Below are 22,544 nucleotides of genomic sequence, written 5' to 3'. Positions count from 1 at the left end.
AGAAATTGCACTCTCTCTTGTAAAAATAATTGCATTAGCGCTATTTGCAGGTTAAAGCCCCTTCCCTCTGACACTGCTTTCATGGGGGGAAAATGTAAAATCATCCCCCACCTTGGTTGTCAGTCCTCTTTCCATAGTCCGTACCCTTATATCCAGCAGTGAGGCCAAATACTGTCTTGAATTCCTCGTTCTTCATCATGTACTCCTAAAAAGTACATTTCCTAAATGCTGGAAATGGGAAGAAGGTTTTGAACGACTGGAGCGTGGTCCTTGGAGAGACTGGCAGCAGGGGGCGGCGGAGGTGGACCAGGTGAGCCTGTCGGTGGGATTGAACACCGATGCGTGTGACAGCCACCTCCAAAGCACCGTTAAGGGCAACTTTCAGAGCAGAACCTGGGAGGCTGCAGAGTTTGATGAAGAGGAGCAACCATGTCATGAGAACCAGGGCATCACGGGTACACGGTGAGGCTACGTATGAGTCCGTCACGGGAACTGTCAGGGATCTCTGGCACAGGTCTTGTATCCACGCGAGCTGCAAAACTGCACACCTGCATCGGATCAGTCACAGGGTAAAAATGATCAGGGATGGAGCTGGACATTTTCCCTCTGGCACGAGGGGTGCAGGGAGCCTGCAAGAGTGAAAAATGGCTCTTAAAATGCCTCTGCCTTCCTTTTGCCTGCTGAGCCTGCATTTCCCAGTGTTGGATGTGAAGCAGGATGATGAATTGGATCCCAAGCTGGCACCAGCTCAGCCCTGATGAGACAAATTTGTTTTGTAGCTGTCCAGGTAAAGCACAGCCCCACTCTCACCTATAAAAGTGGGTTTGGTGGTAGCACTTTGCATCTACCTGTGCTCCTTACTGCCCAGATCCTGTCTCTGCTATTTTGTTTTTATTCCTGTGGTTTTGGGGCAAATCTCTAAAAAGCAGGACTTTTAAATTTGTTTCAATTGGGATGATGGGCAGGTGAGGACCAAGGGGAAAGCAAAGCGGTTATTGCACAGATAGCTAAACCCCTTACTTTCACCTCTGAAATTGCTATTTAAAAGCAGCATTTGCATATATTCTCTGACTCCTTCCCACTTGTGTTCCCAGCCTGTATAAAAATGTCCCGGGCTGCCATACCCATCTCTTCCCAACCCCTTTCTGCACAAATGCTGCCATGCCAGCCTCACTCACCCCGGTGGGAGGAAATTCCTGATTCCTGTCAGGCTTTGAAGCCACCGCCAGGTCCTCCGGCACCCTGGTCCTGCTGGTTTTCCACCCTCCCTGGCTCGCTCTCAGTGAGCCCCGTTTGCATGATTGTCTACGGAGGAATGGGGCAAAAAGCAGCTTTTGAGTGGTAGGGTCATGGCACTCCCCTGGATCCAGCCCTCCTAGGAGGGATTTCCCACTTGAGCTTCAGCGCAGCTCTTAACCTCAGCATATTATGGCTGGATTTGAGCCCTGCCCTCCCCAAACCCCTGCTTTTTCAGCGCATGTGCTGTTTTCTTTATCTTCATGGTGCAGAGTTACCCACGCTCTTGCAGATGGGTGCGATGGCCTGGGGACTGTGGAGCTCCCTGTGACCAAGGAGCTGGAGTGGCTGCTGCCAGCCTGAAATTCAGAATTTTCAGAACTGTGAGAATAGTTCTCACTATTCAGAAACTGAATCTCAGAACTGTACAGAATAATCTCCCTGCATTGAACAAGCTGTTTCAAATAGACTTTCCATCAGGGGGTTGCTCAGCAATATTTTATTTTCTTTTTTTTTTTTTTCTGCTGAGAGGCTAAAACGCGTCTGTGAAGTGCTGCCAAACAAATAAATGAGGGCAGAAAGGTACCCGCTATTTATTTTGGCTGGCGGAGCTGTGTGCTGGGGTATGGGAGGAGGAGGGTGAGTCAGCGTTTCAATGCAGCAAAGATCTTCAGTCAGGCTGCTGCAAGCGGAGGTTTCCCTCTAGAGGAATACGCAATCCTCGGCGTCTTTTTTCACTGAGCACTTCCAGCATCCTTCATCAGAGAGGGGAAATGGGGCTTTTTGTCGGGTGGGTTATTCGTGGGGAGAGCAGGTCTGCTGCCAGCGCAGGGCTGGTAGCCAAGACAGGGGGGCTTGGGCTGAGGAAAGGGGCTGAACGGTGACGGTGCAATTGGTGCTTTGAAGGCCCAGGGGAAAGACATGGGCTCTGCTGCCAGGAGTTTGCAGCTGAGAGCAGTTTGTGCAGCCCCTGAACAAGCCCTGGTGGGTCCCATCAGGAATGGGGACCATTCCTTGGAGAAGGAAAACCAGAATCTGACAAAAAAAGAGATGGATTTAAGTTCTGTCTTTATATCTCCAACTTGGCTTGGGCTGCACATACTGGGAGAGGACGATATGGGACTGCTGCCTGGCAGGGGAGAGATTTGAGTCCTCCTGCTCCAGAGCTAGAGGCTGCAACGCTTCTGGTTTGCTTCCCTCCCGGAAGAGATTCATGTTCACCTACCTTGTTCCCCAGACGAAGTGCAGCCTTCATCTTGATGCGTCCTGATATTGATGTGTAGGTCACAGTGGGTAAGGGGCAATCAGGGCGTTGCTGAAAGTACCATCCCACCTCCTGATGGCCTGGACCACACAGGCAGCAGCTCGGTGCTGGGACCAGCTTGCTGTCATGGCCGAGAGCTGCTCTTTCTCAGCAGGCCCAGCACCCTGTGAGCCCCATCGTGACATGGGGAAAGAAGACATGGTCTTGGGTGGGTTTGAAGAGACCTTGAAGCTGTTCCTCCACCTGTGTGGGTGGGGATCAGTGCAATTCAGGGCACTGCCCACCATGTCTGCCTGAGCAAAAGGCTGCTTTGGCATTAGCCCTTGGGGAAGCAACTTCAACCACTCAGTCTTCTGACAGCTGTGAAGGTTGTTGGCAGTAGGCACTTACTAGGAGCCTGAAGCTGATTAATGCTCTGTAGCCATTTAGTGCTAGAACCCAGCAGAGCTGTCTGGATCAGGCCTCGGTTGCTCTTACTCAGCACTAAATGCTGTTTAAGCAGAGTCACAAATGAGGGATGTTAATCTGGACCAAAACATTAAAACAAGTGCTAGCAAGAAGGATCAATTGCAGGAGCAAGCAGAGGTAGGGCAGTGGTATGTGCTGTTTGCAGCCACCCTGAGATCATGGTGTTTCAGGGTGGACTTTTACACCTTCCCTTTTCAGAAGGAAGGGGAAATTTTCCGTGTTTTGCCGTATTCCACCACAGGTAAAACCCATTTGTGGATCTTGTGAACTCACCCAGCTGGACCTTGGGTCATGGGCAGCTGTGCTCCTCTTCTAGAGAGCTTAAATTTTAGGGTGATTAGGGAAAAAAGTAAAGTTGCAACAAGTGAGAGTGGTGCTCCAGTGTGTGTATTCAACTGAGGAGCATGGAACCACCCAGCAGCTGCAGGCATTTGTCTACAGCTTCTGTATTCAGAAAACCAGAAGAATTGAGGGACTCTCTCAATACGAGCCATAGCCTTGAGACCTTTGGGATGGCAGACACCAAATAGCGGTGACAGAGAGTTCGGGGAGAGATGGGCTGCCCTGTCTCCTTGTACAAATGCTGTTGTGCTGCGCCACTGCTGCCTCATGGATGTTCCTCTACAGAACAGTGAAGATGCCCTGTGGGTGATCCAGAGTAGGTCTTGTGCTGGAAGCAGGGTTCAGATGTGGAGCACCCCGACCACATGCCGATCCCGAGGTCACAGCATGCCCAGAGAGGCTGGCACCCAAGCAGAGAGCAGCTGCTGGTCTCTCTGGGGTGGTTTGTGCCTAAAAATCCATCAGCTTCTCCCATCGCTTCTCCTGGAGATTTTCTGTGCTCTGAGAGCTCAAAACACCTAGGAAGAGCTGGGCTGCTCAGAGTTATCTTCTGTGGGGGTGTGTGCCTGGTTGCCTGCAATGGGTTTTCCACCCTGCCACACACCAGTGGTCCGAGCAGGGAAAGGACACGGAGATGCAGCGGAGCATGGCTGGCCTGCAGGGACGGGGATGGGCACCTGCACCATGGCCACCACTGCTGCTTAGTGACAGCAGGAGAGGGCACCCACGAGCTGTCTCTGCCTCCATCATCAAGTAAGCTGCAGGTCTGAGTGGAAATTAAGGTTTCAAGGCTTTTTTTTGTGCCTGAATTACTAGTTCTGCTAAGTAGTATCTGGCGTAGTGTCTGCTGGGTGCTGGAGTTGAGCCAATTGTGCTCAGCTGCTTACTGTATGTGTTACCTACCTAAAAACTGGGCTGGGGGGGCTTTGGTGGCATTGATTGCATAGGCACCTTTCCAAGGTAGCTGCTTAGAAGATGATGCATGAGGGTGGCTTTGAAGCTGCCAGGAGTGGGGAGAAGTGGGTCCTACCATGCTGCTGCAGTGTGCACAGGCTCCTGCCCGTCCGTGCATCACTTGTGGTCCAAGACGTGCTGCTGGCATGTAATCCTGCCTGCTTTAAAAGCAACCGATGCCGACTGCACCTTCACACATGGTTAACTTTTGCCTCAAGATGGCATTTTTGCGCTTTAAAATGTGTCTAAGGCTTTTTGTGCATCTATAATAACAGATGAAAATAGTTCTCCTCACAACTTTGCCAGCTGACAGCGCATTGACCGTGATCTTCCAGTGCCCCCTGTGATCCCTACCAGCAGCTCGGGTGAGGGAGGGAAATGCCGTGGTGTAGGCCCAGGGCTGGACATAACCTGTGCATATTGGCAAAGCAATTACTTTATTTGTTCCTCGTTAAACTTCGATATGCCCAGTGCCGACTGATCAATGTCCATATTTCTCCCAAACCAAGACTGGGGTCTCTTTGAAGCTGGGCTGTCATGGCCAATGAAGAAGGAAGTAATCCCACTGGCTTGGTTATAGGGCAGTACAGCCACATATGCCAGTGCTGGGTGTCCCCGTCCTAGGGGTGGAGTTGCTCCTGGCAGGAGTGAGTCAAGGGGACAGGGACTCGGGAAGAGGGAACGTGGCAGTTGGAACACTGGTTAGGGTGCGAGGTGTCCACTCCGCACCCTTCGTGATATGAAAACCTCCAAGACAGCTAGCCCTGGCCTGGCAAGTCGTCCTTGGGGGCAGTGATGCCAATTGCTGAAGGAGTTCCCAAAGGAAGATCAATGAAATCCAAAAGAAAGGTCTGTGTAGTCCCTCTTGAAACAGCAGCAAAGAACTGGCTGCCTGACTCAGGGCAAGGTGCAGGAGGAGGCTGACAGTCTGAGTTCGAGCTGTGCTGAATCCCTTCCCCCTTAGGGTACCCCATGGGGGTTCAGGTGTCTCAGGGCCTCAGGCCAGAAGTAACATGGTGAAGGGCATGCAGAGAGGCTGGGCAGAGTCAAGAGCAGAGCCAGTGCCACATCCTGGCCACATGCTCCCTCCTGCGCAGCTCTTGTTCCTTGGCTGCCTGCAGCCATGCTCCCCTCCCTCCCTGTGTGAGAGGGAGTACCGTATCCACCGTCGTCCTGATATGTTGCCAAACAAGTAATGAGGCACTGGGGGAAACTGGGAAAGACTCACTTCTGTGTGCTCTTACTGGCTCAAGTAACCCTGATGCAAGAGCCCAGCCTGGCTCCTTGTGTGCAGCCTGCCCTTGGTACGCACCAGCATCGGCGCAGAAAAAATGAGCTGAGTCCTTGGGCTTCAGGAGGTGGGAAAAACCTCTTGGGCTCCTGGGTCTTAGGGCTTGCCAAGGCAGAAAGGGGAAATTTGGAGGACTGTTCTAGAAGAAGGGCTGCCCTTTCCTTTTTGTCGTGCATGCCCTTTCCACGCCTTGACTCCATAATCATTGCTCTGCCTAACAAGAGAGACGAGTATGTATTTGATCATTGCATTGCTTTGAACCGAAGCGTTTGTAGTGTGTGTGGTGTATGCTTACAGCACTGTCACAGCATTAACCAGGAGGACTGTTTTGTCTTCCCTCCACAGCCTGGAAGTGTCTCCTCAGGTAGAAACCAGCTCAGATGCTCCTTCTCATTTTCCTCCCTGCTTCCCTGCCCAGTTTCCTCCTGCTGCTGTAGCCCATCTCGCTAGCATGCCAAGCGCTAACCTCTCTCCCGCTATTGGAGACAGTCAGTCTGGATGCTTGTCCCCTACCAACCCATTCCTCAACTCCCTGCAGAGCAATCCCTTCTTTGAGGACCTCCTCGCTGACCAGGTACTAAATTCTCCTTCACCTACTCACTTTTTCTCTAGTTTCCCATCTGGGCCGCATGCTTCAACAGAGGTCGCTGGGAGCTTTTATTCCCCAGAGGATTGCAGTCCCTCTGCCTCCCTAAGACATAAAGACCCGGAGAGGGAGTCTCCAGACAAAAGCATTTGTGTCCCCGTTCCAGAAACTACTCCCCCATCACAAGGAGACCTTCCTCCTCCGGATGAGAAACCTGCCATCCCTCCTTCCCTCTCGGAGTGGGATGATACCTTCGATGCCTTTGCGACCAGCAGGCTCAAACCAGAACTGAAGAAGGAAAACTTCTTTGCTTCGGTGGTTGCGGAGGGCATGGCTTTCATCGACGATCCCGATGCAGCCAGCCCAACAGAAAGACTGGCTGAGCCAGCTCATGAGAAGGGGACAAAGGTATTTGAAAAGGCTGATTCACAAATCAGCAGCGAAATGCCCACAACTCTGCGGTCTTGGACAAATTTCTCCAGTTTAGATGTGGGGGCAAACTTGGTGAGCACAACCCAGGAAGCGACTGTGATAGAGGATGTGCTGAGCCCCGTGTCTGCGGGGTCAGTGGGAAGGAGGAGGAAAAGCAGCACACCTACGGTTTGGACAGCCGCATTTGCATCGGGAAATCCAGGGGAAAAAGAGACTTCAACACCACTAACTGCTGAAAATAGTTCTAGGGAGGAAGGGGACAGTAATGAGGAGGAACCCTCTAGTGCAGGGACAAATGGATGGATGACCATAGCCACTGAAACTGCTCCTGATCTGTCAGAGAGCACCCAAAGTATGGCTGAGCAGGAGCATGTGGGTCAGGAGCGCACGTTCAGCCCGCGGCCAGCCTTCCTCAGTGAAGGTGCCTTTGAAGCGAAGAGTGGATCTCGTGCCGCCGCTTGTGTATTGCCCAGAAGCACCTTCACCCCCGAGCTCACCTCTGAAACCCTGCCAGGCAGCAACGTGGCGGCTGTGCCCCCACGGGTGCTCGCAGATGTGGCAGCACAACGGTTCCCCATGGCCCCCGAGCCAGGGATGGAGCCCCAAGGTGCTGGTAGTGAGGAGGAAGCGTTTGACATACGGACTTCAGTCTACCGGCTCCAGGCTAGCATGCGGCTCGAGGCCAGTGAAAGCCGTGTAAAACTCAGCTCTGACATTCGCGAGAGACGCGTCATCCTCTCTTCGCGGACAGGTACCCGAGAAAGGGAGGAGATGGCAGCCGGCTCAGCTGTGCCACCCCCGAAACCTCCAAGGTGGTTTGCAGCCACGGGCAGTGGAGGGGATGGCGAGGAGGAGGATGTTTGCGATCCGCAGCTGAGGCAGCGAGGCAGCGCGGAGCAATGGGAAGATGCAGAGAGCCTGAAGGCAGATGTAGAGCTGCCAAGGAGTTGTCTGAGCAGCGAGCCCTCTGTCCCAGCATCTCCCAGCCCGCCTGCACTGGGAGTGGACATAGATGAAGCTGAGAGCGAATTCCCAGTCTCCAAGGATGCTGAATCTGCCACGGCGGTCTCAGCAGCTAATTTGGAGGCAAGAGCTAGCGAGCTGGCAAAAAGAGACACCTCTTTGGGGGAAGACGGGTCAGAGATGGATGAGACGGATGCAGCTGAGCAGTTTGAGACTTGCCCATCAAAGTTCTCCCTAGATGGATTAAGCCAGTCGGGTGCCAAGGAGAGCTGGAGCCAGCCAGGTTTATCCCCTCTGATGGGGGCTGCAGACAATGCCAAGTGGGAGATGGCCTCCGAACAGGAGCCGTTCCCTGAGGAGCTCAGTATGTCGGGACTAAACCCACCTTCCAAGCTGGACCTGGGCCAGCCGGAAATCTTCTGGACGGCTCTGGAAGAGCAGGAGGCAGCTGGTCATCCCGCGGGTCTTGGCCCAGCGGTGCGACCCCAAAGGTTAGCTCGTGGGGAGAGTCCACCCCAGCCAGAGCTGGTGTGGGGTGATGGTGAGGGGCAGCATGGGCCAGGGGCCAGCCCCACTGGGCAAGCGGGAGTCCAGTCTGAGTCTTATGTCCCTGTGGCAGTTGCTAGCCCTCCCCAGGAGGCAGAGCAAGGCAGATCCTTTGCCAGCAAGCCTGATGGGCCATGGCGCCGAGGCTCAGCAGACAGGATAGACTTCAAGAAGGCTGATTTTTGGAAGCCAGATAGGGCAGAGGAGAGGCACAAGCAGGACACTTTGGCCCCGAGAAATCCCTTTGCTCTGGCACTCAGCCCAAATGCCCCAAGCAATCCCTTTGTGGAAAAGCCACCAGACCCCCTCCCTGTTCAAGCTGTGCTGCCCGAAAGGCTTCGTCAGGGAGGCTTCAGCTTCACCAGCCACCACGAGGAAGCCCTTGGGCAAGGCTTCCAGCCCACTAACCTTCCCGGAGACCCGCTAGGCAAGCCTCCTTTCCTGCATGACAGCCAGCCCTTGGCCTTCTCCACCCCTTTCCTTGTGGCTGCAACTAACCCTAAACAGTTTGATTTCCCTTCCCCTGTTGCGTGCCCCGCGAGCAGCGGGGTCCCTGCCGCGACCAGCCATGCAGCCGCCCAGCCCTGCCCTTTGCTGCAGTCCGGTGACACACAAGCTTCAGCGCTCGTGGTTTTGCCCAGGGAGACACAGCCAGCTGAGAAGCCCTTTTTCCAGCAGATGACCAGGTGAGCACTCCGGGGAAGGCGAAGGGTGTGTTATTTGGTAGAGGTGAACCCTGTCTCCCTTCTGCTCTCATCAAGGGGCCAATAAGTGGACCCCGGCTCAGTGTCAGCAGCTCACAGTTGCGCTGACTCCAAGGATGCCACTCCATGTGTTGCTGCAGGTCCTCTTCCCTTACCTTACCCTTACCTGTGGTCCCAGAGAGTCCATCCTGAACAGCCTGAAGCCTTGGCTCTCTCGGTTCATGGTGGGGAACGGCCACTGGTGTCCTGTGTTTGCCCTTAACTAGGACAAACAGTTTGATGCATCCAAGAGCTGCCCCAACTGAAAATTCACCCACAGTAGAACTGCACCCGCATTTCACTCGATGCTAATTTTGGCTCCATCATCTTCCCTGTGCTTGCAAAATAGGTGCCTTTTCCATGTCTGCCAGGAGAGCTTCCAGCCATTAATGCTCGCATGAGTTCCTTCATGGCATGTGCGCAGCTACTGCCCCTTCCCTTTTCATTAATTCAGCTTTGGTTTCTTTCTTTTTTAAATGACCATCAGATACTAAAAACCTTCTTCTCTCCATAGCCAAAAAATAAAAAAAGTAGTTTCACCAGGGCGGTGGCAAAATGCCATTCTCCCCTCCCTCCTGACGAGATGCCCATTGGTTTTGAAGCAAGTGGGACTCGCCTTAAGGATAATGGGAATGGGAAGAGGGGTACCATGGTGGTCCATCGGAGGAAAGAAGGGGCTATTCCTCCTTCCAGGTCAGTCTTGAGCTTGTAGAAATGCCATGAAGCAGAGAAAGGTTCTGAGTTTAGGGTATGGAGTCTTGCTCTATGTCATTCAGTTCATCTAATTTTCCCGTTACACCTTCCCCTGGTCTGCCTGGGCAGGAGAAGATTGTCATGGGCTCTGTCTGCCCTGAGTACCAAGGATCAAGCTCTTATGGTTTACATGGGGACCTGGGTCTTCTAGCAGTAATTTATTTGATCAGCCTCACTTCTGCAACAGAAGGCAAATCGAGCTTCATGGGGGCACTGAAATGATAAAATCCTGTCTGGCCCAAGAATAATATTGGCTGTGGCCCTGGGGAGAGAGAGGGCGGGAGGATGGGGACAGCAGAACATAGCTGAGCTCCAGCCCTTCTGCATGGGGATCCCTCCTTGGCTCACGCATGGTTCTGAGGTGCAGAATGACCTCTGGAGCAAAGACCAGCAAGAGATGGGTTTGTTAGCTGATTTTTTTTTTCTTTATTGAGGCCAGATCCTCAAATCATTCCTAATTGGATTATTCATCCTCCAACAGATAACCTTGTTCAATATTTGCAGAGTGTATACAGAAACCTCCTGAATTTTGTTGACATTTCTATGTTTCATGGAAAGAGAAGTGTCCTGAAATCCCAAAGGGTAAAATTAGGCAATGAGGGAACTATAGTCCCAAGATCCTCTATGTCGATAGTACATGCTCACAGTCATCTTCAGGCTTGACTGTGCATCCATCCAAGGCCTGACTCACTTGTGGGAGGAAAGTGGGCTTGGACACAAGAGCTGGTCATCACGTCAGTGCTGGCTTCTGTCATGATACATGTCTGAGAAGTCCTAGAATATCTCTGCTCTGGTTTCTCTACCTGTAAAATGCGGATGTTTTGGGTACTTGCTACTGTGATTGAAGAACTTTTGAAGAGTTACTGAGGTCTCTGGAAGGCTCTGAAGTTCTGCACTACTTTGTAAGATTGGGGAGATATGACTAATTGTCATGGGGGGAGAGAGGAAGGCTGGCAAGGCCCTTTTCTGGGTCCCCATTGCGATGCTTTCCTAGAATCATATCCTATTAGGGTGGTCAGAGGCACGTAGACAGAGAAAAGATATGGTAGAAAAAAGGTGGCAGCAAAAAGGAAAGACTTCAAACTTAGAACAGGCATTAAGGCTTAGATGGGACAAAAGTGTCTTTTCTCCCATCAGGTAAAGGAGGAGCTCATACCTGGTGTGGATTATTGAGAGTCTGGTGTGCTGGGGTTATGTGCCCTTGTGAGGGGTAGAAACTGGGTGTGGGGACTGTGTCCTCTTCTCAGGTGGCCAGAGGTCTCTCTGCTGGTCATCTTGTTCAAGAAGGCAAGTCAAGTGGTAGACTTGTATACCTGAGTGACACCAGCACCTCCCGCCTAGTCTGGCTGGGGCACCCCCCGGTCACAGTGAGCTGGAAGGTTGTGGCCTCCTGGAGCAGCTGTTTGTGTGCCAGATTTGAAGATGCAGCCAAGGAATTCAGAGTGCAGAAGAGCATTGCATTTGCAGATCCTTCCCTGCTCTTCTGCAGCGAGAGAGGGCTCTCGCCACAAAACTGGTGCCAACTGGGGTAAGGCGGGTGCTCAGAGCATCAGTTGCAACACTCAAGTGTACAGGGGCTCCACTTTCTCCTCTTTGGGGAAGGCTGGGATGGTGCCTTCACCGCTGGGAAGGTGTCCCTGGTCACATCCCCCGCTACAGGTGGGATCTAAAGGACAGCCCATGACAGTACTTTGGGGACTCCAGTGCCTTGGAGGAGCCCAGCAGTTTTGCAACTCCTTACCCATGGATCAGGAACTCGGATTTGTGACTATTGCAGCATGTCGTGGCACTTGTAGGTGACAAGACTAGGGGTGTCACTGTAGGGCTGTTGCTGGTTTTCATTCTGTAGAGTGCCCTTGGTAGATTAGGTCCAAAAGAGGTCTCCTTCAGAGGTTTAAAATAGTTTGAGTGTTCATGACAACCAGCTAGTGCCCTGCAGACTTCTTGCGTAGGGGTGTCAGTCTCCTGCTTCTGCAGCCGTACTCCAGTCTTAGACTCTTCGCTGCCTGTGGGAATGCTGTGGGGATGCATGAGGCGACAGTGGCATTTGGGGCTGCTTATCTTCAGATCTGGCTGTGATGAGCAGTCCCGGTGGCTCCCTGGCCACTCTTCTTCCCAGCCACTGTGTTTTGAGGAATAGTAGAAGTGCTACAGTGGTACTAGACCTGTCTTCCCTAGATCCTGCAGTGAACCCCACTCATTTTGGGCTAGGAAGGAGGCTAGCAGTTGTTCAAGCAAGCAAAGTCATTACTTCTGATTTTGAAAAGGACTTGGAAATGGGCAATTTTTCAGGATCTGTGCACGGCCTCTGGTCCGGTTCACCCTTACCCCATCTTACGTCATAACATATGGACAACTGCTGAACTGCTTGTAACGTGGTATCATGGTGTTTACAGCTCTGCTGATGAAGGGTTCAGTCCAGGCTGGAGAGTGTTTGAGGCTGACATGCAGAACAGTGACATCTCCAACCCCTGGCGCTGTCAGGGGACTCCCACTCAGATTTGTGGGATCCCTCTGCGTCCTTTCAAGCTGTCGGGGAACCCTTGGCTCTGTCCACGTACTTGGACAGCTCTGACAAGGGGTGTTGATCCTTTGGCTTGTGGAAGCTGGTCAGTGGCTACCATTGCTGTCTTCTCCTGGCAAATGGATGACAGGAGGCATCATCGTGGTTGAAGAGGACTTCTAGATGTGCCCTTTCAGCACAATGGGGAGATTGCTTGGTACATCCTGATCCTGCCACCACTGACAAGGCATGAAGACACCAGCCTTGAGGACCTGAGCCATTTACCTGACGTCTTACGTGATGCTACCTTTGTCCAAGCCTCACCCATCATCTCTGACCTGGAGCAGGGTTGAAAGCCACCTGCTCTGCTTTCAAAATGGAAATAAAGCACAGCTGAGTGGTTACAGCACAAGCTGGACTTGAGATGGGTCTGTCCCAGTCCGGCTGATGTCTCACATGGTGACTGTGGGTGTTATTCCTCCTCCCACAACCCATCCTACCAACATCCTGAGGTCACCATTTGTAAAGAGATGCTGTGCTTGGCCGCTTTGCTTGAGAGCTCCTGTCAGCAAGATGTCCCCCTCCCCCTGCAGCATTGTTTAGATGTACAGCAGTTGGGATTATCACCCTTTGCAGGGTGGCTGCTGGATCTGATGAGTGCAGAGGCTTTACAGAGCTCCCGGGTAGATTTTGTGATCTTTTCATCCTAAGTATGGTGCACAGGTCTGCCTGTTCCATGCAGGAAGGTAGCATCAGGTCACTTCTCTTTCCATCATGCTGAAAAGCAAACTTACTCTTTTTAAGCCCAGAAACAATATTTTGGGTGAAGAGTGAGACAAAAATAAATGAAAATGTAGTTCCCCCTTAACTGACAGAGAAAGTGCATTCAGATACAGTCTCCTCACCCTCCCTTTTGGCTAGTGGAGAGGCACAAATTCTGTGGTGTCTTCCAGGCAGGTGTAGCTCATCTCTTGGGCTGAGGCAGTGCAGGAACTGATGCAGAGTGGTGCAGGAGCATCCCTGAAGCATCAGTGGTAACTCCAGACACTGATCTGAGGGCCCCCAGGCAGCAAAATGCCCCTCTGGGCAGTGGATGTAGCAGCCCCTGATTACATTGGACCTGAATTAAATTTCTCCCAGCTGTTCCAGCACCTGACAGCCGGGCGTTTTGACCCACAGCCCCTCTGTGTGGATGAAGCAGCATAGGTGTGGGCATGGGGATCTGTTCTGTATCTCAGTGAAACACATTTCCTGGGGCTCCTTATCTCATCTCTTGGTGGAAACAGTGCTGGAGAGTGCTGTGGGCTGCCTGCTCTGCAGGGTGCTGGCACTCCTTCTCTTTTTGGAGCAGGTGAGCTTTGAGCAGCACAGGCACAGAGGATTTAACTGTGTGGAGCTGACTAAATTTGATGTGTGTCCCATCCCCTTAAAAACCATAGGGAGAGGCAGCAGTGTCGCTCCCCAGCTTGGGAGGAGGGTGTTAACTGTCCAACCTCCTTGTTCTCCTTAGTCCTCACCCAGTGAAACCCATCAGCGCTGCAGTGCAAGAGGTCTCCAGTGAGAAGAAGCAGCAGCACAGGTCCAGCCTGACGACTGCTCTGAGCAATGGCCTGGAGAAACTGAAGACGGTCACCACGAGCAGTGTCCAGCCTGTGGCCCCATCCTCTCACACAGAGAAAACGGACTCAAAGAAGTTAAAGGTAGGAACCTACCACTGAGGGAGCTGCATTCCCACCTGCTTGAGATGTTCTATAGCTGGTGACAGAGGTGCAGAAACTGGTGTTTGAGGAGGTATAATGGGGTCCTGCCACAGTGCAAGCGGAGCCATGTGTATTAACCCTGACATCCTTGATCCTGGTTGCCCAGCCTCCCGCTGGCCTTCCTTCCTCCATGACCTGGTCTCTGGACCTTGTCACCCCGTTGTTCTTCTCCCATTGCTTTCTTTGGTTTGGGGTTTTTATCGTACAGTGTGTGAGTGAATGCCTGGTTATCTGCAAGACTTGAAAGACATGGAGGATGTGATAGCTGCCTGATTGAAGGCCTGAAGGGTTTTCTCTCCTGACAGAGGCAGAAGGAAGGTGCTTCCTGGAGCCTTGCTCAAATGCTGCTTTCCTGGCTGTATTTTAAATGCTGGCATGTTGAGACAAGCAAAATACCTGTTTGAGGGCACAGTCTCACAGGGTTGCCCTCTCCTTCCCTTTGTCTACTGCTGCTCTGTTTGCCTGTCCAACTGGACATGTAAAATGCTGCTGTTGGGGTTCACCTGAGTGGACTTCCCCCAAGGCTCTTGTCCTCTGGGAGCTCCTGGGGGGCTTTTAAGCTCTTAATTGTTATCTTCTGCCATCATCCAGGCCTGCTGCTGGAGGACTGGGGAAGGGGGAAATCTCAGAGAGTGGGAGTAGCTAATGCCAGGCCTCATTATGCCAGGCTAATGGGCTTTGTTATGCCCATGCCCTTAGCTTCTAACTGTTGGGGGAAAGAGGTTTGACGCGGTCTTTGGGGAAACCCTGTTAAATGATTCACTCAGCTGGTGGAAGTGCTCAGCCATCACCTCTAGCCGTGTGAGGGAGCCTGCATTGGCCTGGAGTGCGGGCAGTTGTTCAGTGTCCAGAACTTTGTAAGGACAGGACGTGACAGCTGCACAATGTCTCGGGCTCATCAGGTCAGGTTTGGAAAGAAGAGACATAGAAAATACTGATTGCTTTGGATGTTGCCATACCTTGCAAACGCCAAAGGGAGCAGTGGTTCTCATTTGTATCACTGAATGTTCCTCTTGGTTTCTATCATCACAGGATCCTACCGTACTGGACCAGTCAGCCAAGTATTATCACTTGACCCACGATGAACTCATCCAGCTCCTGCTGCAGAGAGAGAAGGAGCTGAGCAAGAAGGAAGAGCACATCCATGAACTGGAGAACTACATTGACCAGCTGCTGGTGCGCATCATGGAACAGTCTCCCACACTCCTCCAGATCCCACTGGGGGAAAGCAAGACCAAGTAACCTCTCTCCGCAAGAGTCCAGCATCACTTGCCTAGAGCACTTCTCCAATAAACAAGCTGCAAACATTCCTGCACTCCCCCCTCCTCTTAAAAGAGGGCTCCAGTGGCTTCTGTTAGCAGTTTAGCAGGAAAGGTTATCTGCTCCTCCCCAGTCCAAGCTTATCCCAGCTCTGGCTCCAGGGAGCTATAGGGTGGTGGGCTGTTATCCACCCTATGGGGAGGAGCAGAGCCCTCTACATGAGGCCAATGCCTCCTTAGGTTCCTGTTGTTGTGACCAAGTGGCCTCTTCTCAGGCACTCATCCTGCCAATGCTTTAAGTGGTCCACGGACAATTGAGAGCTGAAAACCAGCCATCTCATCCATGTCTTCATCCTGCTACTGCTGCTCTTCTCCCCACACTCTTCCACATCTCTCTTCTCTGAAGTGATATACCCCGGCTGATGGACGTTGTTAAATTGGTTGATGACATCGGGGATGCTTAAACACAATAAAGGTCTACCAGCACGCCCTCAGCAGGGCAGCTAGGGGCAGGGGTTACTTCCCCTTCCTGTCCCATATGTTGTACCCCCAAACAAAAAGTCTCCGCTTGAAGAGCCAGCTCCAAGTTGTGCCAGTACCTGACCATATGGGAGATGCTACACAAAGTGACAGCGCCAGAGTCAGAGGCCGTAAAGGACTCAAGCCGACGTCACTGCCTGACTGTGAGCGGTGTCGATTCCTTCGCTGTGTGCATGCAGAGTCGTGATGCTGCCTCAGTTACCCAGCTAAAAACTGAACTTGCAATATGGGATAAGGGCCAGTGATGGTTTGCGCACCATCAGTACTGCAGGAGATCATCTCGCACAGCACCCAGCCCGTCATCAGGCTGGCTGGTACCAGTGTGCCCTGGGGGGGACTCCTGTTTGTATAAACCACAGATGTATAAAAATCTACTCAGTATTACACTCCCCCTTTCCTACATCTACAGGAATTGCTTTCCACTGGCTGCTCACCATTGACTTTGCGTCGTCTTTCTCCATGCAACAGGAAAATGCTATCAGGACCGAAGATCGTGTGTAGAGAAGGATGTCTGACCTCCCGGCCACCTCTATGCATGACATCCTGCTAGGTCAGGCATCTGACAAACACTCCCTGTCAAAGCTAGCAATTCAGTAATCGTCGCAGACCCCCTTCAAGCCAGTATTCGTACCAAACACCGCTCAAATTGTATCGCATCTACACTCCAGCGTCAGGTCTCTGGTGGCTTGGGCCCTCCCTTAGGCATTGAGGCCAGCTCTCTTGGCAGCTGAATGCTTCTTGCTGCGAACTGTTGAGTGACCATCTAAAGGTCTCTAATTTACATGGTTTAACAACCGTAGATGATGTTAGCCTGAGGCTGGTGAGCGATGCTTCTGGACACACCAGAGTACAGCGCAGCTTTTGATTTGGAGGCGCTGTGGAAGGGTATAGAAAGGATGTTGCTGCCTCTCTCGTTCTGCCAGGATTTTGGCTAGAGATTGGTCCCATGCAGGCAGAGGGTCAGTTGGTGTGGGACTTGAGCTGTCTTGACAGGTAAGGCATCTTTGCTGTTCTGTAGATCTCCCAGAGTTACTGGATTCTTTTAAAACCTTCATACTCTTTCCTTCTTACTTGCTTCAATGTATACCATGACTTTGAAAAATTGTGCCTTTTGCAATAGGACAATAGAAGTTTCCTACCAAAAAAGGCTCTGAAATCCAATTCTCAGTTCAACGCAAACCCGTCTTGGGCAGCTTTCTCTTCTGTTCGCCTGCTAATCTGAACTAGGTGAGTTTATTTTTAAGCACAGACAGCAGAGCCTTCCCATCCCTGTGTGCAGGTTGCTTTTGGTCTTTGGCAGGAGTTCTGCACAGGCGGCTTGTGTGACGTGAGAGGTGGAGATATTAAAATATGACACTGGGGGAAGAGCAAGCTGAGTGTTCCATGTAAGACAAAATACAGCTGGATAAAGACAGTATTGGGTCATGCTCAAGGTCTGAGGTTGGAGAAGCAGGCTGTTGGGGTAAGAGCTGTCAGGAGAAAAGGAGATGTGGTGTTGGTGCCATTGACAACATGTGGTCATATCTAGCTTGCACATCGTATGAGGAGGAGGATTTGTTACCTGCTAAGATACTGGCTATGAGCCTTTCATTCCTACCTTCCTTTGCCCCTAGTAGGAAGTAATCTGGGGTTTTTCACTTCTCTACCTATGTCTTTATGTTCTTCCTCCTTATGTGTGTGTCTCAGGTGCGGGGTCTTTGTTTCTGGGGTAAGATGCGAGGGTCTGAGGGAAGGTGTTTCTCCCCTTTTAGAAAGTACCAGAAACCTCTCTCTGCCTATATTTTCAAAAGATCCCGTGGCCTGAGAAATAGATTCCCTTTCTGGGTGCCTATCTCTCATGGAAAACCTCTCCTTTTTATCTGAAAGCGAGCAGGGAGGAGTTGTAGACAGCTAGAAAGCAGTCCGGCGTCAGAAGAGAGAGGCGTGGCATGGGACAGAGAGCTGGGAGAAGGGGCAGCCCCACTGATGGGCAGGGATGCTGAGCGGTGAAGGCTTACGTCAGGGGAACATTAGTTAAGGGGGAGGCATAGAGGCGAAATCTCACAGCAGAGCCAGGGGCCTACGCTGGCTCTCCACTGCCGGAAAAATAGCTGCTTCCTGGGACTTCTCCCCCGTCAGCAATTGGCATTGTAGGTGCTCCCCACACTCAAGTGCCAATGTTTATAAGGATCTTGCTGCCCATCCTCCCTGCCTTCTCCCCCGCCTCTTCCATCACATTTCACCGTCTCCCTCATCCCCCCTCTGCCTTAGTCAGCTCTGCCTTTTTTCCTTCAAAGCTTGAATGTTTTGCACTTTATATATTCAAGTTAATCTCAGAGCTACAGCAGGCTGTATCGGGTGTACGGCCTTTTCAGCAATACGTGCTTCCTCCCGTGACCTGCCTCCGTTGCAGTGGAGCAACACAGTCCCTCAACTGCCTTCCATTGTGGGAGCCTGCACTGTCTTGGAGGAGGCTGGAGCAAGCAGAGCTAAAAAGTTCTCGCCTTGACTTTGTGGTAGCAGAGCATCTCCAAAGGCCAAGGCGTGGGTATGGCATGGGTACCTTGGCATCGCACGTGACAGAGGGGGCTATGGCAAAAAACCAAGTGGTGACGATAGCTAAGCCTGCCCTGATGTGTCGTGTCTGTTCTGGAGCGTTTAGTCCAGAGGTATCTACAAATGATGATTTGTGCTTAAGAAAAGGCATCTGAAAGATGCTTCTGTCTTCGTTCTCTGTTTCTGCACCCCACTGTCCTGCAAATGTGGGTTTTTTTTCCCCCACCACAGTTTTTATTCTCTGCATAAGAGCAAGTGAGCTTTGCCACACCACACAACAGCACTGAAGCCGGAGTCTGTATAATTTTTTTGTTAAAACCTCTAAGTTACCAAAAGGAAATGGTTTTGAGGACCTAGATGTTTTCTGATAGATGGAGGGGGATGAGAAAAAGAAGCAGGGGAAATGTTCTCAAGTTGCTCATGTCCCAGATTTCCATGCTTAGCCATTTATTTGCAAAAAAAGGGAGGCGAGCAGCATTTCTGGTCACTGTGCGAGATAACGCCCCAAGATCTATCACTCTTTGCTAAACTGAGCAGACGAAAGGGTTTTAATGGGCCAGCAGCAGCTTCTCACTGCTTCCATTTTAAACAAAACCATAACAATTATTTTGTATTTTTGCCTCCTGGCCCGTCTTTCTCTTTTCATGCTCAAGCTGTTTCACAAGGTCTTCCGCAGGGTGCTGTTGCTCACAGCTGGGCTCTGCTTTTGTTGTCAGCCCACAACTGGGTTTCTTGCTTTTAAAGAACTCTGGCAAAGTGTTTTATTTTCGCCTTGACTGGCCCTTCTGTCCCAGAGTCATGGGCCAGAAGAACTGCCAAGGTAGATCCTTAAACTGGAACAAACCTGAAGGGATGTGGATACTGAAGTGTCACGTAGACTCAGCCTTATGACTTGTCTGTGAAGAAACCGCCGTGTGTTTTGTGTTATAAACGTGGGGTGGAAAAACATCCCAAAATGGGAGAGATAAGCATTGGGGTTTTTGGAGTTGTTGATTTCCCAGTACTTCATGTACGCAGGAAGTGGGTTCTGTGTGTTTCATGTTTTAATAGTTGCAACTAATGTTTATAAAGAGCTTGTTATTTACGTTTTAAGCACTTTAAAAAAAAAAATAAAAGTTGTTCAAGCTGTTCCTAGATAACTTTTGATTTATTGACAACAGCGTCTGTGCTGATAGCACTTGGACAGTGAGTGACATTTATCTGTTTATTTTCTGAAGTAGGATGGTGGTGTCCAACTTCTCCGGCAGCTTTTCCAGCATCGTTAACGGTCCCCAAGCACCCGCTGCCATGTGGTGGCTGCAGGGGGGGGTGATGGTGGTGGTGCTGCAGATTTACCTGGAGTTTCCCTCTGAATATTGCCCCTGCCTCCACTGATCGGTGCAGCTGAGGCGGTGTAAGCTCCTCCGAGCTTCCTCGCGTGTGCCTTGCCGTCGTGTTGTGTGCTGAGCGACTGCAGGGGCTCGGGTGGCTCTGGTGGCTTGGGTGGCCATGCCGCCCTGGGGGATCGGATCTGCCTGCAGCTCCCACACTGCTCACCCTCGACTTTGCCCCTCTGTGGCGGGGCAGGGGCGTAAAGATTATGATTGCATTCCTGAGGATTTGTGGGAAATCTGTAGCTGAGTAGAGGAGACAGACCCTGCTGTGGCATGCTGGAGGAAGAAAAGACTTCACGTTACATCACAGACACTGGGAAGTTCAACCTGAGGATGCCTGGTGAGGAAGCCCGGCTCCATCAGCGCTGCTGCTCACGGGAACAAGCAGCTTTTACCCACTTTTCATAAAGCACTTAAATTTCTCCCCCTCTCTCCATGCAGCAGACCTTGCTTGGCACACGACTGATCCCCAGCTGAGACCTTCGCCTCCAGCTCCTCTACCCTAATCCCACCCACCTGTTTCACCGCTCAGCTGTTTTCCTTCTCAAGGCCTGCTTCTTTCTTCATTCATGTCTTTTCCTTCAAAAAAATTTAACTCCCCTTAAGCTTCGGTAAATGACTTCGCTGCTCCAACAGTAGAGTTCCGTTATCTCTAATCCCCAGTTTATTTTTCATGCAGCTGGATCGCAGGCCATTACCGAGCTCAGCACCTGTCTGGGGGGATCATGTTAGCCCTGAGAGCCTGGATGGGCTGAGGCGGGGAAAATGTTTGGCACGCTGCTCCGCAGGATCAGGGCGCTGAACTGTGACCCTCCGAAAGACTATCCTAAGAAAGACAGGCCGAAGTGACAGGGCTAGTGTGGGGGTCCCTGGCTGCAGAGGCGCTGGGGAGCAGAGCAGCAGTCATTGGGGGAACTGGAATACATCAAGTCAGAAAAAAAAAAAAAAAAAAAGGATTTTAAGACCTTATTCCTGCTAAAACTGCTGTATGTGATTATACCGGGTGCCTCTGCCTGCTTGAAAGCTTAAGCACAAGCTCAGGACTGGTGCAAATAATTCCTGTCCCTGCAGGAAGAACTGACTGGGTTTGTTGTTCAAAGCCTGAGTTTTGCTGCCCGCCGCAAGTTTTCTTAAAATCTGGCTTTACAGATGGAAGCTGACAAGAAATGTTCCTGTGACTTTCTCCCCGAGCCAGCCCAGCCCCGCACCCAGCTGTCACGTGTGGGGTGGCCGTCTGAGACCCCCTGAATCTCCCTCAGTTTCTAGATGAGCTTGCTCTATGTCTGGGAGGGCTTGTACCTCCCCCCACCAAAGCAGAAAAAAACCAGTGCTGACTTAACAGTCGCAGATCTGGGGAAGCAACCCCCCCCCCTTCTTCCCTGAACCAGGGAAATGCGAGTTGTCAGTCTAAATGGATCTGGTTAGATTGATATCAGCCAAAGAATTGATATTCTTTCTGGTATTTAACCAAAAAAGTGATAGTCTTATGTCACTCCAAATGTGGTTTTAGATAAACAGATTCTCTCCCCTCTGTTGTTACAAAACATTTAGTGTGTCAACATTAGGGATTGTATCAATTATCTGGCTCTAGCTGCAATGGGAGGGAGGGGGATTTCCCATGTGTAGAGACGGAGGGATTTGGGTTATCATCCATATTCATTGGAGAGATCGTGCTGCGTTGCGAAGTACGGGATGAAACCTTTAGAAAAATGAGAGAGTTGCCTTGTAAAGCATTAGTCACATCAAAAATTATTTTATTTTTTCCTTTTAAGACAGTGTTAGGGCTCCAAGCAGTGTTAGACCCCACCTGGAAGAAAGCAAACCCAAATGACACAATGTTCTTCCGCATAAAGATCCACGTCGTACCACAAGCGGAGGGACAAGAAGGGCAGCAGTAAAACGTAGTTGCAAGAGCCGTGGCTGCGCTGTGGGGTCAAAAGGAGGTCTAAGCCATGTGAAACCCTGCCCTGGTCACACAGCTGGGGCAGCGGGCAGCAAGTGCTCCCCAGCCTGCACTGCAGCCACGTTTCGTTAAAGTAAGCAAACCATTAACTCCGAGGACACGATACAAGGGCAGTGGGTACGCTCCAGTAGGCAGGATTTGTCGTGGGACCAGATCTTTGCTCATCATCTATCTGTTGCTGGGGAGAGTTGCGTTTTCACGCTCGCACGCAACAAGGCAGGGAGAGGGCGAAAGGAGAGGCGATGCCGGCTGACAGCAGACTGTAGCCCTGAGGCTGGCGCAGCGCAGGATGGAACAACTTGATTTTAACAGTATCTCTAAGGGAAAAGGAACAAGAAATGAAAAAACTGTCACTTTTCTGTTCTGGTAGAAGCTCTTTCCTTGTGCCAGTGCGGGGGGAAGGTAGGTACATGCACTTTGGCGTGCTGTTCTGGGGGTGTGTGTTACAGGGTCTGATCCCACGGCAGGTTAAAGCTCCAGTGAAGCACAGTTCACCTCTTCCCGTGTAACCTGAGTGACACCCTGTCAAGAAAACGTGGCCGAGGGGCTAAGGCTGCAAGGCAGTGTCTGGTCTGAGACCAGGCAGCAAAGACAATACCAGGCTCGGGGAATGGCACAAGCCCCCTGCCTGGGGGGCAGCCCACAGAGCCCCTCACCCACCCACCGTCCAGCTGTGATGGGGTCAGCGCTTCGGACACAAACAGAGGGATCATACTTGTGGCAGGCTCTGCACCAGGCCCCTTTTCTGTCCCCTTTTCTACCCGAAGCTGCAGGAGATTTGAGATTCAGTGAAGGAGATCAGCAGTGAATTAGCCTAAAAACAGAAATTGGTTTTGCAGATGGAAAGAGACGGGGGAAAAAAAATAAATCAGCACCACGTCCCTGAAGCAGAGCAGCAGCATCCTCACAGCAAAATGTTGTGATGTTCATATTTTTCCCTGCAAAGAGAAAAAGAAAGGTGGGGGTTTTTTTCAGCTATATTGTTTAATTCCTCCTTAGCTGGAAAATCTGTTTCTGACCTGCTCTGTAATCT

The 22,544-nt window shown here is 51.4% G+C and overlaps 1 protein-coding gene across 7 annotated transcripts in view; it reads left to right on the top strand.

Moving 5' to 3' along the window:
* The window catches only part of RAB11FIP5 (RAB11 family interacting protein 5), a 44,760-nt gene extending 25,446 nt beyond the window's left edge, over positions 1 to 19,314 (top strand). Inside the window, exons 4-7 of one of the 7 annotated variants that reach the window (XM_074587174.1) lie at positions 6,168 to 8,027; positions 8,628 to 8,768; positions 13,592 to 13,781; positions 14,874 to 19,314. In XM_074587174.1, coding sequence (XP_074443275.1) covers positions 6,168 to 8,027; positions 8,628 to 8,768; positions 13,592 to 13,781; positions 14,874 to 15,083 — 2,401 coding nt within the window. In that variant the 3' untranslated portion in view covers positions 15,084 to 19,314. Of the gene's footprint in view, positions 1 to 5,900; positions 5,920 to 6,167; positions 8,769 to 9,339; positions 9,519 to 13,591; positions 13,782 to 14,873 lie in introns of those variants that run through there. The other 6 variants (XM_074587175.1, XM_074587172.1, XM_074587173.1 and 3 more) reach the window with 6 other exon arrangements.
* The last annotated feature ends 3,230 nt before the right edge of the window (positions 19,315 to 22,544 follow it).

The sequence above is a fragment of the Larus michahellis genome, chromosome 5, assembly GCF_964199755.1.
Source record: "Larus michahellis chromosome 5, bLarMic1.1, whole genome shotgun sequence".
Classification (NCBI taxonomy): domain Eukaryota; kingdom Metazoa; phylum Chordata; class Aves; order Charadriiformes; family Laridae; genus Larus; species Larus michahellis.
This window is presented reverse-complemented; position numbering and strand designations above follow the sequence as displayed.